This window comes from Jaculus jaculus, chromosome 5 (genome assembly GCF_020740685.1).
Source record: "Jaculus jaculus isolate mJacJac1 chromosome 5, mJacJac1.mat.Y.cur, whole genome shotgun sequence".
NCBI classification, from domain to species: domain Eukaryota; kingdom Metazoa; phylum Chordata; class Mammalia; order Rodentia; family Dipodidae; genus Jaculus; species Jaculus jaculus.
In genome coordinates, this window is record NC_059106.1 from 8,465,206 (window position 1) to 8,481,286 (window position 16,081).

At 46.3% G+C, this 16,081-nt stretch overlaps 1 protein-coding gene across 1 annotated transcript in view; it reads right to left on the reverse strand.

The window, feature by feature from the left end:
• Positions 1-586: 586 nt before the first annotated feature.
• Abcb10 (ATP binding cassette subfamily B member 10) overlaps positions 587-16,081 on the reverse strand; it is a 43,086-nt gene continuing 27,591 nt past the window's right edge. Inside the window, exons 9-13 of the mRNA XM_012949010.2 lie at positions 10,500-10,579; positions 9,081-9,261; positions 6,379-6,422; positions 3,076-3,110; positions 587-2,628 (exon numbers count right to left, since the gene is read on the reverse strand). Of these exons, the coding sequence (XP_012804464.2) occupies positions 2,397-2,628; positions 3,076-3,110; positions 6,379-6,422; positions 9,081-9,261; positions 10,500-10,579 (572 nt within the window). The 3' untranslated portion in view covers positions 587-2,396. The remainder of the gene's footprint in view (positions 2,629-3,075; positions 3,111-6,378; positions 6,423-9,080; positions 9,262-10,499; positions 10,580-16,081) is intronic.

Below are 16,081 nucleotides of genomic sequence, written 5' to 3' on the forward strand. Positions count from 1 at the left end.
AATCCCAGCACTTGGGAGGCAGAGGTAGAAGGACTGCTGTGAGTGTGAGACTAGCCTGGGACTATCCAGGTCAGCCTCGGCTAGAGTGAGACCCTACCTAAAAAAATCTTAGGCTGGGCGTGGTGGCACATGCCTTTAATCCCAGTGCTTGGGAGACAGAGACAGGAGGATCGCCATGAGTTCGAGGCCACCCTGAGACTACATAGTGAATTCCAGGTCAGCCTGGACTACAGTGAGACCCTATCTCAAAAAAAAAAAAAAAATTCTTGCGCTGTGGAGGTGCAAATAGGTATTTTAAAAAATAAAAATAAAAGTGATGGAGGGGCTAGAGAGATGGCTTGGTGGTTAAGATGCTTGCCTGCAAAGCCAAAGGACCCAGTACCCACATAAAGCCAGTTGCACAAGGTGGCACATGCATCTAGAATTTGTTTGCAGTGGCTAGAGGCTCTGGCATGCCCATTCTGGAAAAAAAAAAAAAAAGTGACAGACACAGAGTTGTGGATGCAATTTAAGTGGCAGAGCACTTACTCAGCATATATGAATACCAAGGTTCAACCCCCAGCAACAACAACAACAACAAAATGGATGCAATGTTCACTATAAATTTTAATCTGATATAAAATGTTACTTAGAGACACAAAATATAATGATCCACCAGTTCAACTGTGAAAACACATCTGCAGAGGGAAAGGACTGCACTCTGATCTGTGAACCACACACCAGCAAACTAAAACCCACACAGCTTCAAATAATTGTTACAGGTGAACTGTTTACTAACAAGAACGTCACTCTCACTCACCCACGGAGCCCATCGAACCCAATAACAAATTCCCTCAAGTAGAACAACAGACAATGCTCTCTGCTTCTCATGAAGTGGTATTTCTTCTTCCAGTATAACCACAGGAGCGGACACTTTGTGTGGAAAACATGTTTTAACTCCAGCATAAGAGAAAGCACTTTTGTTGGGTGTGGTGCCTCATGCGAGGTAGGATTGCTGTGAGTTTGTGGGCAGTCTGAGACTACATAGTGAACTGCAGATCAGCCTGGGCTAAAGCGAGACCCTACCTTGAAAAACCAAAAAAAAAAAAAAAAAAAATTTCAGGGGAAAAAAAATGCACTTTTTCCTGAGGCAGCAGCACTGACACAGATGTGGTAGATTTCCGTGCTGCTGGCATTACTTTAAGAATTGAGGTGACTAAAACTTTACTTACAACTGAAAGAGGAAGGTTACTAATGTTCTTTTGAGGACAATGCCACATTCTCAAGGTTCCTTGCACTCCATGTACTGCAAGAGCTTCTAAACCCTTCAAGGAACCTTGCTTGACACAGGAGGTTCACTCATAGGCAGGCTGGCCTCAAACTCACTGTGTTGCCCAGATTGGCCTTGAACTGCCTCAACCTCCTGAGTACTGGGATTACAAGTGTGTGCTACCACACCCATGTTAAAAGTTAAAATTTATTTTATTTTTTAGATTCAGCCTTATTAATTAAATTACCAAAAAAATAATCACAATATACCTGGGAATTGCTTATGACATGTAGTTTTCAAAATCCATGCCTCTAGTAAAGACAGAATTCATTTTCATTCACTTTCAATGATGACAGCGAGTCACATAAACACGAAGGAAGAGCGTCAAAATGTTCTGTTCACAGGAGGGGACTTCCCTTTGCAAAAGGCATCAGGCTCGCAGGCACCCAAGTAAACACTGCACACATCCAAAATCGCAGCCCACAGGACACATCTTCCTCACCTCTGACGACATTGGCCATTCACCCTTATTGGCAGTGACAGACAGGTTCGCTTAGAAGAGGGCCAGAATGCACCTGCATTGTAGGAATCTCCCTAGTGAAGTGAGACACCAGGTAGGCAAGCCCTGGTAATTGGCAACTGGCCTAAAATAATTAGACCTTTAATTTACAACTCCCTCCTTAAAGTTGTCACTTGACAACAGCTAACTACAGCAGCAGGCCAAAGAAAACAAGATGCTGTCCTGTGCTGACTAAAATGAACGAGGTGAAAGTGTCAAGCTTGGAGTAACCTCAGTGCTACAGACATGTAGAAAGTTATGATGATATTAAAACTCTGAATAGAAAGGTGTTGAGGATAAGTTGTTTTCCAACAAGATTTTACATTCTTTAGGAAACAGGCCTATTTCAAATACTTGGAAGGTAGTCTGCAGATTTCACAACCTCAAGAGCTTCTGTGTGCTGACTGGCTTTAAAGTCCTTCATAGTTAATCTACCAGTGACAGCCACTGCAGCGGATTCCTTCTGAGACGGGATCTTGCTGTGTATGCAGACCACGCTGGCTTCAAACCTGCAATTCTCCTGTCTCAACCTCCTGAGGGCTGGGTTTACATGCAGCACCACTGTGCCCAGCTCCAGCCACTGCTTCTTTAGGATGATAGAAAGCTCTGCTTGTTCATTAGCTTTCTGTAAATCCCGTCTGGCTTTGAAAGCAGCTCTTCATGCTTCCCGTGCTCGCTGATCTTGCCCTGGTCGAGGACAGCAACGAGGCTCGCATTCTTGATGGTGGACAGGCGGTGGGCGATGACCAACACGGTTCTTCCCTCCATCAGCCGGTCGAGCGCCTCCTGCACCAGGTGCTCGTTCTCGGCATCCAGGGCACTGGCACACGCACATGCACAAGAGGAAATGACATCAATACCACATACGTGGTTTCACATGTCCCTGACACACCCTCCAACATGGATGCATATGTCACTGAGACATCCTCTAACATTAATACACATGTCACTGACATAGCCTTCAACATGGATGTACATGTCAATGAGACACCTAACATGGGTGCACATGTGGCTGAGATACCCTCTAACACACACATCTGCAACACCCTCCAACATGGATGCACGTGTCACTGAGATGACTTCTAACAAATGCATGTTACCAAGACCCCATCTGACACAGATGTACACACCCTCGAACTGATACACATGTCACTGAAACACTCTCCACTGCAAATGCACACGTATCATCACTAAGAGGCCTTCTAACATGGATACATACATCAGACACCCTCTAATGTGGATGTACAGACCATGGAGACATACTCACCTGGTTGCTTCATCCAGGAGGAGAATTTTTGGGTTCTGAAGGCATAAGAAAATTGGAAAAGAAAACTGTTTTACTAGAGAGCACTGCTGCAGGCAGCAAGACAGAACAGCATTCTGACCACACACAGCCTGCTGACCCGCACTGCACCACGCCACCTGGCCTTTGGCTTGAGTGACATGTGAGCTGAGTGTTGCTGTCTCTGGCAAGTGTCATGTGAAGGGGCCAGGACTACCACTATCTGCGTGAGTCCAGTCAAATGAAATGTCTGGGCTACGCTCAGCTGAGAGCAGAAGGCAGAAGAGTGGCCTGGGCTGATGTGGAGGGCGACGAGGAGGAGAGGGCTGCTGAGGGAGGAGCCTGCCTGGGTGATGGAAATGCTCTAACATGCACCATGGCAAGGTGCCCCACTCAGTGTCCCAAGGCCGGTGGGACAGTATCCAGGTGAGAATTTTTAGTATATGAATTACATCTCAACAAAGAGAGAGAACACACTCCTAAGCATCTGGGTCGGGTCTGTGATGGGAAGTGCTGTCAGCAAGTTGAAGTCACTGTCACCACGATTACCAGAAAGGATGTTGCTTAAGGCAGCGTTATCCGGCTGGACAGTCAGCAAACAGCAAGAGGGCGTCTGAAACAGTGAGGACAGCCTGAAGCTCTCAGCCCTGCCGAGAGCTTTTAGGAAGAGAAGCTAACAAGCAAGGCACACAACAGGAGTCGGGTGATGAGACCATATTAAGTTCTCGCTTTTCCTAAGGATCTATCCACAAGAATGAAAATGTGTCCCAAAATTGGACACTGTGCTCATTTTCTTTTTTAAGTTTTTCAAGGTAGGGTCTCCCTCTAGTCCAGGCTGACCTGACATTCACTACGTAGTCTCAAGGTGCCTTGAACTCATGGTGATCCTCCCACCTCTGCTTCCCAAGTGCTGGGATTAAAGGCGTGCGCAACCTCGCCCGGCGTTCACATATCAACCAGCCCCAAAGCAACTGAGGGCTGGACCAGCAAACAGCACATCGACTGTGAAATACAAGGGAATGAAGTTCTCAACAGGTGACAACACGCGGGAACCTCAGAGACATCACTGTGTGAGAGCAGCAGCTGTGGAGACTGCGTGCTGTCTGGGTCTTTATCTCAACTGTCTAGAAAAGTAAATTTAGACACATACAGCAAATTGTTGCATTAGGGTCAGGGTGAGAAAGGGAAGATTGCAGACAGACAGGAATGCTTGAGTTGAGTGTATACAATTGGAAACTTACTAAAAGACATGGAAAAACACATTAAAGTGGGAATGATATGAAAATAATGCTTTAGTAAAGTTGTTAAAATTATCTATACAGCCGGGCATGGTGGCACATGCCTTTAATCCCAGCACTCTGGAGGCAGAGGTAGAAGGATCACCGTGAGCTCAAGGCCACCCTGAGACTACTTAGTGAATTCCAAGTCAGCCTGGGCTAGAGTGAGACCCTGCCTTGAAACCCCCCCTCAAAAAAAATCATCTATAAGCTAGGCGTGGTGGTGCACACCTTTAATACCAGCACTTGGGAGGCAGAGGTGGGGGATTGCTGTGAGTTTGAGGACACCCTGAGATGCCACAATGAATTCCAGGTCAGCTTGAGCTAGAGTGAGACCCTACCTCGAAAAAAACAAACACAAAAATCATCTATTAACCACATGTGGTTAAAATTTTTTTTTGTACTTTGTTCATTATTCATCTGAGAGACAGAAAGAGGCCAATAGAGGGAATGAGTATGGGCATGCCAAGGTTTCCTGCCATGGTGCCACTTAGTGCATCTGGCTTACATGGATACTGGAGAATCAAAGCTCAGGTCATCAGACTTTGCAGGCAAGCACCTGAACCACTGAGCCATTTCTCCAGCCCTGGTGCACACCTTTAATCCCAGCATTCAGGAGGTTGAGATAGGAGGATCCCTGTGAGTTTGAGGCCAACCTGAGACTACAGGGTGAATTCCAGGTCAGCCTGAGCTAGAGTGAAACCATGTACGTACGTATGTATGTGTGTGTGTATAGATATATATGTATGTATGTATACACACACACACATAAAAACACCTATAAGCTGAAGAGAATAGCAATGGGAGCTATCATTTCCTTATAAACAAAATGTCTGACTCTGCCAAGTTCTTCCTGCTCCTCTTGGGAGTTTTTCTGTGGGCTTCTAATCTACTGCTCAGAGCAGCAGCTGGATAGAAGTTAGACAAGTACACATCACAGCATTGTTTAGACATTTTGTTTCACCAGTCACCTACACGATTCATGGCAAAGGGTCCTTGTGTTAACTTTTTCTCTCTCATATCTCAACATGGGGCCCCCAACACACCAAAAGTGTTTGCTGAACAGGCCCAGGGTACAAATCCCAAGTTAACCTTACCAGATTGTCAGCTACATACACACCTCCCCCCTCAAAAAAGGGGGCTCTGCATTGTGGAAAACAGTGTGGAGGTTCCTAAAGCAGCTAGAGATTGATCTACCATATGACCCAGCTATAGCACTCCTAGGCATATATCCAAAGGACTCATCTCATTTCCTTAGAAGTACATGCTCAACCATGTTTATTGCTGCTCAATTTATAATAGCTGGGAAATGGAACCAGCCTAGATGCCCCTCAACAGATGAGTGGATAATGAAGATGTGGTACATTTATACAATGGAGTTCTACTCAGCGATAAAGAAAAATGAAGTTATGAAATTTGCAGAAAAATGGATGGACCTGGAAAGTATTATACTAAGTCAGGTAACCCAGGCCCAGAAAGCCAAGCGCCACATGTTCTCCCTCATATGGGGATCCTAGCTACAGATGACTGGGCTTCTGTGTGAGAATGAAAATACTTAGTAGCAGAGGCCAGTAAGTTGAAAAGGAGACATAAAGGGTGGAGAAAGGAAGGGAGGAGGATACTTAATAGGTTGATATTGTATATATGTAATTACAATGATTGTAATGGGGAGGTAATATGATTGAGAATGGAAATTCAAACCGGAAAGTGTGGGGGTGGGGAGGGAGGGAATTACCATGGGATATATTTTATAATCATGGAAAATGTTAATAAAAATTTAAAAACAAAAAAAAAAAAGGGGGCTCTGGGGAGATGGCCCAGTGGTTAAAGATGCTTGCTTGCAAAACCTGCTGGCCTGGCATTCAATTACCCAGCTAGCCACACAAAGCCAGATGGGCATCCATGTGCAGCACCAGGAGACACTGCTGTGTGCCCCTTCCACATGCACAAACAAAGTTTTTAAAAATGAGGAAGGTGGTACAGTATTAGCAGCCAACTGGCTCAGGCTTACCTTCAGCAGAGCACGGGCAATTGCAATCCGCTGCTTCTGCCCACCTGACAAAAATGACAGATAAAGAAAAGAAAGCTTAACAAATTTTTTTCTTTTACTTTTTTCAAATTTTTATTAACTTCCATGATTATAAGAAATATCCTGTGGTAATGCCCTCCCTCCCCCCACTTTCCCCTTTGAAACTCCATTCTCCATCATATCCCCTCCCCATCTCAATCAGTTTCTCTTTTATTTTGATGTCATCATCTTTTCCTCCTCTTATGATGGTAGAAGTTGCTTTTGCTAGTTTTGAGACAGACACAAAATGGCCTGGATATCTATGACATCACAGTGCCTGACACTACCTACACAAGACCATCATAAGAAGAGGAAAAGATCATAACATCTTTTTTTAAAATAAAAATTTGTAGGATTAGCTGTGCATGGTGGCACACACCTTTAATCCCAGCACTTAGAAGGCAGAGGTAGGAGATTGCTGCGAGTTTTAAGGCCAGCCTGAGACTACAGAGTAAATTCCAGGTCAGCCTGGGCTAGTATGAGACCCTACTTCAAAAAAACCAAAACAATAAATTAAGGAAAAAATAAGAGTTCTGGGCCAGGCTGGAGAGACCCTGCTTCAATTTCAATCCCACACGGGCAGACTGTATCTGTGGCCTCCTTGACTGTAAAGTAAAACATAGAATTTGTTTTAAGATATAATTATACATACATACTAGTGTGCACTATTTGTGAAATTACATTTCAGGAAGGTGGCTTAGCAGTTAAGCACTTGCCTGTGAAGCCTAAGGACTCCGTACGAGGCTTGATTCCCCAGGATTCAAGTAAGCCAGATGCACAAGATGGTGCATGCATCTGGACTCTATCTGCAGTGGCTGGAGGTCCTGGTGCACCCATTCTCTCTCTGTCTGCCTCTTTATCTTTCTGTCTGTCTGTAAGAACATGAGCCGGGCGTGGTGGCGCACAACTTTAATCCCAGCACTTGGGAGACAGAGGTAGGAGGATCGCAGGTAGGAGGATTGCCGTGAGTTCAAGGCCACTCTGAGACTACACAGTGAATTCCATGTCAGCCTGGACTAGTGTGAGACCCTACCTTGAAAAACAAAAAGGATGAATGTCACACAGTGCTGGCAATTTCCACAGCAAGCAGCATGAGCGCCTATCTGTGTGAGGACTTGTCTGAGAGTCAGGACAGCTGGTTGGCTTCACAAGGAAAGCTGCAAAGCTAACTCCTGGGATGTCCAAAATCACCCAAATATTTCACATACATTTGACTTTTTAAAAAGTGTACAGTAATTTCAACCTTTTGTTTTAAATTGTCTGTGGTCCAACCTCAAGCCAAGGTTTGCAGCTGGAAAGGACCACTGCCTGGTCTAACCTGCAGGCCAGCTCTGGTGGCAGCACCTGACATTTCTGGAGATGAGGAACTTGGAACCTCTTCAAGAAACGCATTTCAGTGTTTGCAATGAGAAACAAGTTTGTGTCTAACCAAAACGTATTTCCTATTAGCTCAACTACTGGTTCTACTTCCGCGTTTTACAGCAGTTCACAGAAAGCTAGCCATTTTCCCAAGAACTGTGCCCACAGTGCACAATGATCTGCTGGACACAGTCTGATATCACAGGGAATGGCCAACTCTGCCTCCTGAATGTAAGGCTGTTCAGCACACTTGAGCCCGAAGGCCAGATGTGGATCAGGCATGGGCTATTCTACATAGCCTCAAACGAAGAATATTCTTCACTTCCGTAAGTGTTGTTCAGTAGATAAGCACAGCACTAAAGCCTGGCTTGGCTGTAGAACACTTGCCTAGCATGCACAAGCTGCACCCCCAAGATCACACACACAAGACCCATATAACCGAATGTATCCACTCTCTGGTCCCTTCTGGAAAGTCTGCTGACCCCTGGCTTGTATGTGAGGTCCACTCTGGGGAGCAAGAATGCTTTCCACATCAGGCTTATTGGAGACATGGTCTCTGCTTCCCTGGGCAGATCATCTACTATCTTGTCCCATCTGTCTCATTTTATTTAATTCTCTAGAATCTCAGGTTGGAAAAGACATCTTTTCTCAGGATAAAAAAAAAAAAGTGGGAGGTGGGTGTGGTGGCAAATGCCTTTAGTCCTAGCACTCAGGAGTTGGGAGGCTAAGAAAGGAGGATCCCTGTGAGTTCAAGGCCACCCTGAGAATACATAGTGAATTCCAGGTCAGCCTGGGCTAGAGTGAGATCCTTCCTCGAAAAACCAAGAAAATAAAATAAATAAATAAAGTGGGCTGGGAAGATGGCTCACTTCAAGGTGCTTACTGGAAAGTCAGTTGGCCCAGGCTTACTTCCCAAGCCACCCACGCAAGCTGGACAAAAAATGTGGTGCAAGCCTCAGGTGTGTGTTTGCAGTGGCAAGAGGCCTTGGTATGCCCATACATACACACACTTTAAAAAAAAAAAAAGCTTAACTGTTTCTGGGTACTGCTCAGTGGCAATTCTAGTAAGAGCTTTGGGTAAAAAGTGAAGGAAACTGGGATGTGGTCCCCACACAAGAGGTCTCAGAGAGAATGAGGCTATTTCACAAGCTCCATGATGAAAGGCTAACCTGCAGGTGGCAGTGCACTTTGGGCATCGGCAGTTCCTTGGAGCAAGCACCTGTGCTCACAGCAGGAGCCTGCCCACACCTGACGAAAGCAAGCCAATAAACAAAAGTAGTATTCACCAGATAGAAGGACACCCTTCTCCCCGACCACAGTGTCGAAGCCCTGTGGGAAGCTCTGAATGAATGAAGTGGCATTGGCCACTGCTGCTGCCCTCTGCACCTGCTGGGCTGTCACAGAGGATGGGCTGTCGGCACCGTAGGCGATGTTCTCCGCGATGGAGCAGGAGAACAGGACTGGCTCCTGAAATGGAAAATATAGCACATGTATCAGGAACTCACTGTGGGCACCTCAGAACTGAGCACATATCTCAGGTAAGAATGACACATGCTCCCAAGAACAGGGCTCTCTGCCTGGTGGGCCTCCTTTTCTATAACCTTGCCCAACAGACGTAAAAAAATTTCAATTTATGAGAAGGAGAGAGAGAATCAGAGTGAGAGAATAGGTAAGCCAGAGCTTCTATCCACTGCAAAACAAAAAACAAAACCTCCAGATACATGTGCATCCAGCTTTATGTAAATACTGGGGAATAGAACCTGGGTCCTTTGGCTTTGCTGGCAAGAGACTTAACCATTAAGCCATCTCTCCAGCCCCAACAGATTTTAAACTTCCCCAGTTTATCATAAATGGGACTGACTTGATCAAATGTAGTCCCCAACACACTGCAGGCAAAGAGACCTGATGATAGGTGCCCGTCCATGGCAAGAACCTCTTCCCTCTTGGGGGAAATACCAAGGCTTACAGGCCTGGAGAACCTGAGCCCAGGAGCCTGCCTCATGCTACGGACAAGGGGCCCACCTCTATCCACTGCTTTCTGACTCACAAGACAGGACTGGGTTCTGACAGACCTGCAGAGAAGTCCTGAGAGTCAGCCAGCTCTAGCCTCTCCTCCATCCTCACAACGTGCATGGCTGAGGTCCAGCCAGGGCCGATGGTTGCGCCACCCACCCAGCTCAGTGCTGCAGGGGACCCCTTCAGAGAAGGGTGCAAAAATGGTGAGTGGTGAGTGCAGTACCCACAGCATGGTAAGAAAGCTGGCTGTGGCAGAGTTCCCGCCCTCTGCAGTCCTATACTTGCAGCTTCATGAACGGGACCCAACTGCAGAAAGATTCTTAAGACCTAGAACTTTTGAGAGAAGCCCGAGCTCTTGAACAGCCTTTGTTTGTGAAGCTGAGCTGCTTTTGCAGAGTAGAGCTGGGCCTGGGAATCGGGAAGAACAGAAAGAGCTTCTGCCCTGCCTCTGCTTCTCAGCCCCTCCACTCTGCAAAGAAACATCAGGCCCAGCTCAGGATGAAGCCAACACTTCAAGTGCTGAAGTGCTGACATCAACGGGACAGGCTGGGAGCCTGTGTGAGGTGCATTTGATGCTGGAAACCTTCCATCTCTCTCTGAAGCAGCAAGAGATCAAGGAAGACCAAAGGGAGCAGCTTCCAGAAAAGCAAGATGAAACGGGGGTGGGGGGGGGAGAGCTGCCTTCTTACCTGACTGACCACCCCAATCTTGGATCTCAGCCAGACTGGATTGAGCTGGCGGATGTCGTGACCATCCAGACTGACGGTTCCTGTGGAGAAGGGCAGAGGTCACAGGCTAGTGAACAATGGGAACATAAAGGGCCCGGAGGGAAAATTTCACAGGCAGGTTTTCAAAGAGTAAAGAAACCCCCAGGGCTGGTGATGTGGCTCAATGGTACAGTGAGGTCCAGGGTTGCATCTCACACTATTTAAAAAAAGAAAAAATGGTGAGGCGTGGTGGTGCAGTTTTAATCCCAGCACTCGGTAGGCAGAGGTAGGAGGATCACTGTGAGTTAGAGGCCACCCTGAGACAACACAGTGAATTCCAGGTTAGCCTGGGCTACAGAGAGACCCTACCTCGAAAAAATAACAATAAGCCAGGCGTGGTGGTGCATGCCTTTAGTCAGGAGGCTGAGGCAGAAGGGTCACTGTGAGTTTGAGGCCAGTCTGGAACTACATAGGTCAGCCTGGGCTAGAGAGACACCCTACATTGAAAAACCAAAACTAACTAACTAAATAAATAAATACAAAAAACCAACCAAACAAAAATACTCCTAATAACATGGAATCTAAAACCACTTTTTCTTGTTTGGTATTTCGAGGTAGGATCTCCCTCTAGCCCAAGCTGACCTAGAATTCACTATAGCCGAGAACTCATGGTGACACTCCTCCTGCCTCTGCCCCCCAAGTGCTAGGATTAAAGGCATGCACCACCATTCCCAGCCTAAAACCACATTTTGGATTCTTTTGGACCAAGAGGGGCCTTCTGGAATGTCTGAGGCAAGGTCACTCCCTAGTGGTGAGGTGAGCCTGTCCAAACCACCTTCCTGGATCCACAGGTTACAGACAGCTCCCCTAAACTCCTAGTGACTTAGGGTTCCAACCATCAGATGTCCTGTGCATTGTGTGGGTGAGGGGCACGTGCAACATCCACGGGCTGGCATGGTTCTGAGGTGGGCCATCCAGCCTGCAGCCTACAGCCATGCTGGCTTGAGGCCTGGCTCTGGAATGAAGTGCTGGAAGTGTTCTGTAAGCTTAACCTGGAGCTGAGGTTTTGTCAGCCCTACGATTATGCAGAAGAGGATTTTTTTTTTTTTTTTTGGGAAGACCAGAGTTTTACACTGTTGTTTTTCAACACATAATCAAAGAACACATTTGATCTCCAGGCAGGATATAAAACAGTAACATGCTTTTGCTCTTAAAGATGGTATAATCCAGTTGAAAATAAACCATGAACTGGAATGAGAAAGCTGCATTAAGCACATTCCTGCTAAAACACTTCCATGGCCTTAATGAACTCTCCCTTCGGGTGCCCTGCCTAGTGAATGGACTGCCATTTTTTTTCAGAACACAAGGGTACAATAAAGTGCATGAAGTTGATTTTAAAAAGGAAAAAGGGGGGCTGGAGAGATGGCTTTGTTGTTAAGGCATTTGCCTTTGAAGCCTAAGGACCCAGTTCTATTCCCCAGGATTCATGTTAAGCCAGATGCACAAGGAGGCACATGTGTCTAGAGCTCATTTGCAGTACCTAGAGGCCCTGGTGTGCCTGTTCTTTCTCTCAAATAAATAAAAAAGTATATTTTTAAAAAAGAAAGAAGGGGATATGGCTCAGTGGTTAAAGCGCTTGCCTGCAAAGCCCAATGACCCGGCTTCAATTCCCCAGAACCCATATAAAGGCACATATACAAAGTGGCATGCAACTGCAGTTCGTTTGCAGTAGCTAAAGGCCCTGGTGTGCCCATTCTCTCTCTCTCTTTTCTCATTTCTCTCTGCTTGCAAATAAATAAACAAAAATATATTCTTAAAAATTTATAAAACAACTGGAGGCCCTCTCCATGGGAGGGAATACATCTCTGATACTGAAAACTTAAAACAGGGGTAGTCATGAGTCCTAGGGGTCTACTGCTGTCTGGCTAAATGTATATACTATGCTTATCAAACTGCCCAGGAATCACTTCTCTTAATGTTCATACACTTATATTATGCTATTCTTCACTTTTGGTTGAGAATTTTCTTTTCAGATGGCAGTGACCTTGGGATGACTCACGGTGCTGGAAAGAAGTGACAGGAGTGCTCAGCACTACAATATCTCTATCACACCTTCCGAGGCTCAGGGTCTATTGCAGAAGAGGTAGCAGGAAGAATGTAAGAGCCAAAGGAAGGGCAGGACTCCTTACAACGTGCTCCTCCAGACACAGAATGGCCTGGATATCCATGGCCTCACAGTGCCTGATACTACCTACACAAGATCATCATAATAGGAGGAAAAGATGATGACATCAAAATAAAAGAGAGACTGATTGAGAGGGGGAGGGGATATGATGGAGAACAGAGTTTCAAAGGGGAAAGAGGGAGGGTATTAACATGGCATATTTTTGATAATCATGGAAGTTGTTAATAAAAAAATGAAAAAAAAACTAGTAAGATGTCTTAGTGATTAAGGCACTTGTCTGTGAAGACTAAGGATCCAGGTTTGATTCCCCAGTACTCATGTAAAGCAAACTGCACAAGGTGGCACGTGTGTCTGTAGTTCATTTGAGTAACTAGGGCCCTGGTGTGTCCATTCTCTCTTTATCTGCCTCTTTCTCTCTCTCTCTAATAAGTAAAATAAACTATCTTCTTTTTATAAAAAAAAATTATAAAAGACCTGACAGCCATTATGCCTTTGCCACAGCACATGTACATGAGGCTATCTACTTGGACTGAGGGCTACTAACAGCAGAAGGTAGACACTAAAAATAAAAAATGACATTTGGATTTATTGGCTGCCATTTGGGTGCCTGCTAAGGTAGCCATAATCCATTGTCCAGGTCATCAGAAGGGGAGAGCACAGACGTGAGAGGGAACAGACTGGCAGAGCTAGCAGCAAAGAGTGCTGCCTCTCAGCACCCGTCAGATTGTCTGGTCCCTCCCGGCACCCACTCTTTCTGAGTGACCAATGTACATGAAACAGGACCTACAGCTCACCTCTCATCTGATAAAGAAACAGACCCCACAAGGATGGTACCAACTGCAGGATGGACGGCTGTTGCTGCCCCAACCCCTAGGGCAGAGACTGGCTAAGCAACTACATGAAGGAACTCAGGAAACAAGCTAGCCGAGCTAATAAGGAAAGAGCTTTTCTTCCCAGGTATGGACTCAATCATCAAGGACTCCCCCACTGCTGCCAGGCCTGCCAACAGACAAGTGCCTCCTCTGGTAAGGTACCACCTATGGAGGCAAGAGAGCGGAACAGTGCCAGGCAGATAATGGGAAGTGGTAAAGCCAGGTCAGTGTGGATGTAAATATTTACTTGTTCATGTTGACACCTTTCCAGAATGGGTGGAAGCCTTCCTGATCTGAGACAGCCCTGATAGTGACTAAGAAGTTGTTAGAGGAGACAATTCCCTTGCTATGGATTGCGGTCTCAGGATAAGATCAGATAATGGGCCAGCCTTTGTGTCAAATCACTAGGGAATTAACCTAGACATTGGGGATTAATTGGAAATTGCATTGTGCCTAAGATCCCCAAAGTCCAGGACAGGTAGAAAGGATGGATGGGACCTTGAAGGAGACTTTAAACCCTAGAAGGAAAAGGATGGGTGGGACTCCTTCCCTTTACCCTGTTAAGGGCCAGGTGTACCCCTTATGTAAAAGGAATTACTCCATTTAAAATTATGTATGGAACCTCTGCCCCCATCCTGCCCAGGATGGGTCTTGAAGAGATAACTGACTCTACTAATGAAAGGCTTCTTTCTATCCAAGTCTCACAAAGAGTCCAGGCGTCCATTGCTCCAGCAACCAAGGCTGCTTGTCAGACTCACCCTGCTTGCCCCCATCCCTTTCAGCTTGGCAACAGAGTTCAGATCAGGAGACACCATATTGGGACGTTGGAAGGGCCCTGTGGTGGTTTGATTCAGGTGTCCCCCATAAACCTAGGTGTTCTGAATGCTAGGTTCCCAGCTGATGGATATTTGGGAATTAATGCCTCCTGCAGGGAATGTATTGTTGGGGGCGGGCTTATGGGCTTTATAGCCAGTTTCCCCATGCCAGTGTTTGGCACACCCTCCTGTTGCTGTGGTCCATCTTCTGTTGGCCAGGGGGTGATGTCCACCCTCTGCTCATGCCATCGTTTTCCCCTGCCATCGTGGAGCTTCCCCTCGAGGCTGTAAGCCAAATAAACCTCTTTTTCCCAGAAGCTGCTCTTGGTTGGGTGATTTCTACCAGCAATGCGAACCGGACTGCAACAGTAAAGTGGTACCAAGGAGTGGGATTGCTGCTAGACACCTGACTATGTGGCTTCAGCCTTTTGTGGCTGATTTTCAAGAGGAAAGTGGAAGGAGTTGAAACCTTGGCCTAAGAGGTGCCTTGCAGTGCTGTAAGTACAGCTTAATGGACTATACTGGTCTGAGCTCTAAGACCTGAATGCAGTAAGAACTATGGACTGTGAGGTTTGGCTTATGAGGGTGAGAAAGAGCTGTGCCTGGACTGGGCTAGCAGTTTGTGTGAGAAGCTTGCTCTTGTGGCCATGTCCTGAGAAGTTGTGCAGGGTTGCTTTGCGTAGAAATGAACTGATGTGAGCAGAGGAATATGGCACAGAAAGAAAAATCTTTGGGTGAACTACTGCCCGTTCAGCTGCAACTGAGAGATAACAACCTTTGAGACTGGGCTAGCTGACCTGCGCTGGGGCAACAGGAAGAATGTCAGCTCTTTTGAAGGGGTCTGGGTGCTCAAGGAGTGCCCTGTTCTTCAAAGTCTGCTTTATTCCCCCCTGGATTAACAAATTGGCACCTACCTGGTATCGTGTAAAATGCTGGAAAGAGGGTCATTGAATTTGCAACATGGTCTTGTGTTTTGGAAATGGCCATGGGCAGTGTGAAGCAGGTTTGCTGGTTGCCTGCATAGAGACCCCATGGGGCCATGAGGATGAACCGTGGCTTGCAGTGGAGACCCAGTGGAGATGCCGGGACCATGAGATGGCTGCCGAGGAGCTGCCGGCCCCGATGAAGTTTCCCAGGACTGTGAGTAGCCTAGCTGGAGGGGCGGAATTGGAATGCCAGAGACTTGTTGCTGGTTAGAATTATCGGACTTGAAGATTTGTCACTGGTTTGAGTTGCTGGACTTGAAGCTACAGAGTTTGATGTTTGCCCTGGTTGTTTTAAATCTTGTATTGGTTGAATGTTTCTTTGCTATGCCCAATGACATCTATTGCAGTGTGAATATTTATTCTGTGCCATTCTGGGTTTTTTGAGGTTATATTTTGGTATTATGGCTCAGTTAAAAGATCTTGAACTATGGGGATGTATGAACATCATTGAGATTGATTAAAACTATGGGGACTTTTAAAGTCAGACTGAATGCATTGTATTTTACATCATGTATGGATATCAGTTTATGGGGGCCAGGGGCGGAATGTGGTGGTTTGATTCAGGTGTCCCCCATAAACCTAGGTGTTCTGAATGCTAGGTTCCCAGCTGATGGATATTTGGGAATTAATGCCTCCTGGAGGGAGTGTATTGTTGGGGGCGGGCTTATGGGCTTTATAGCCAGTTTCCCCATGCCAGTGTTTGGCA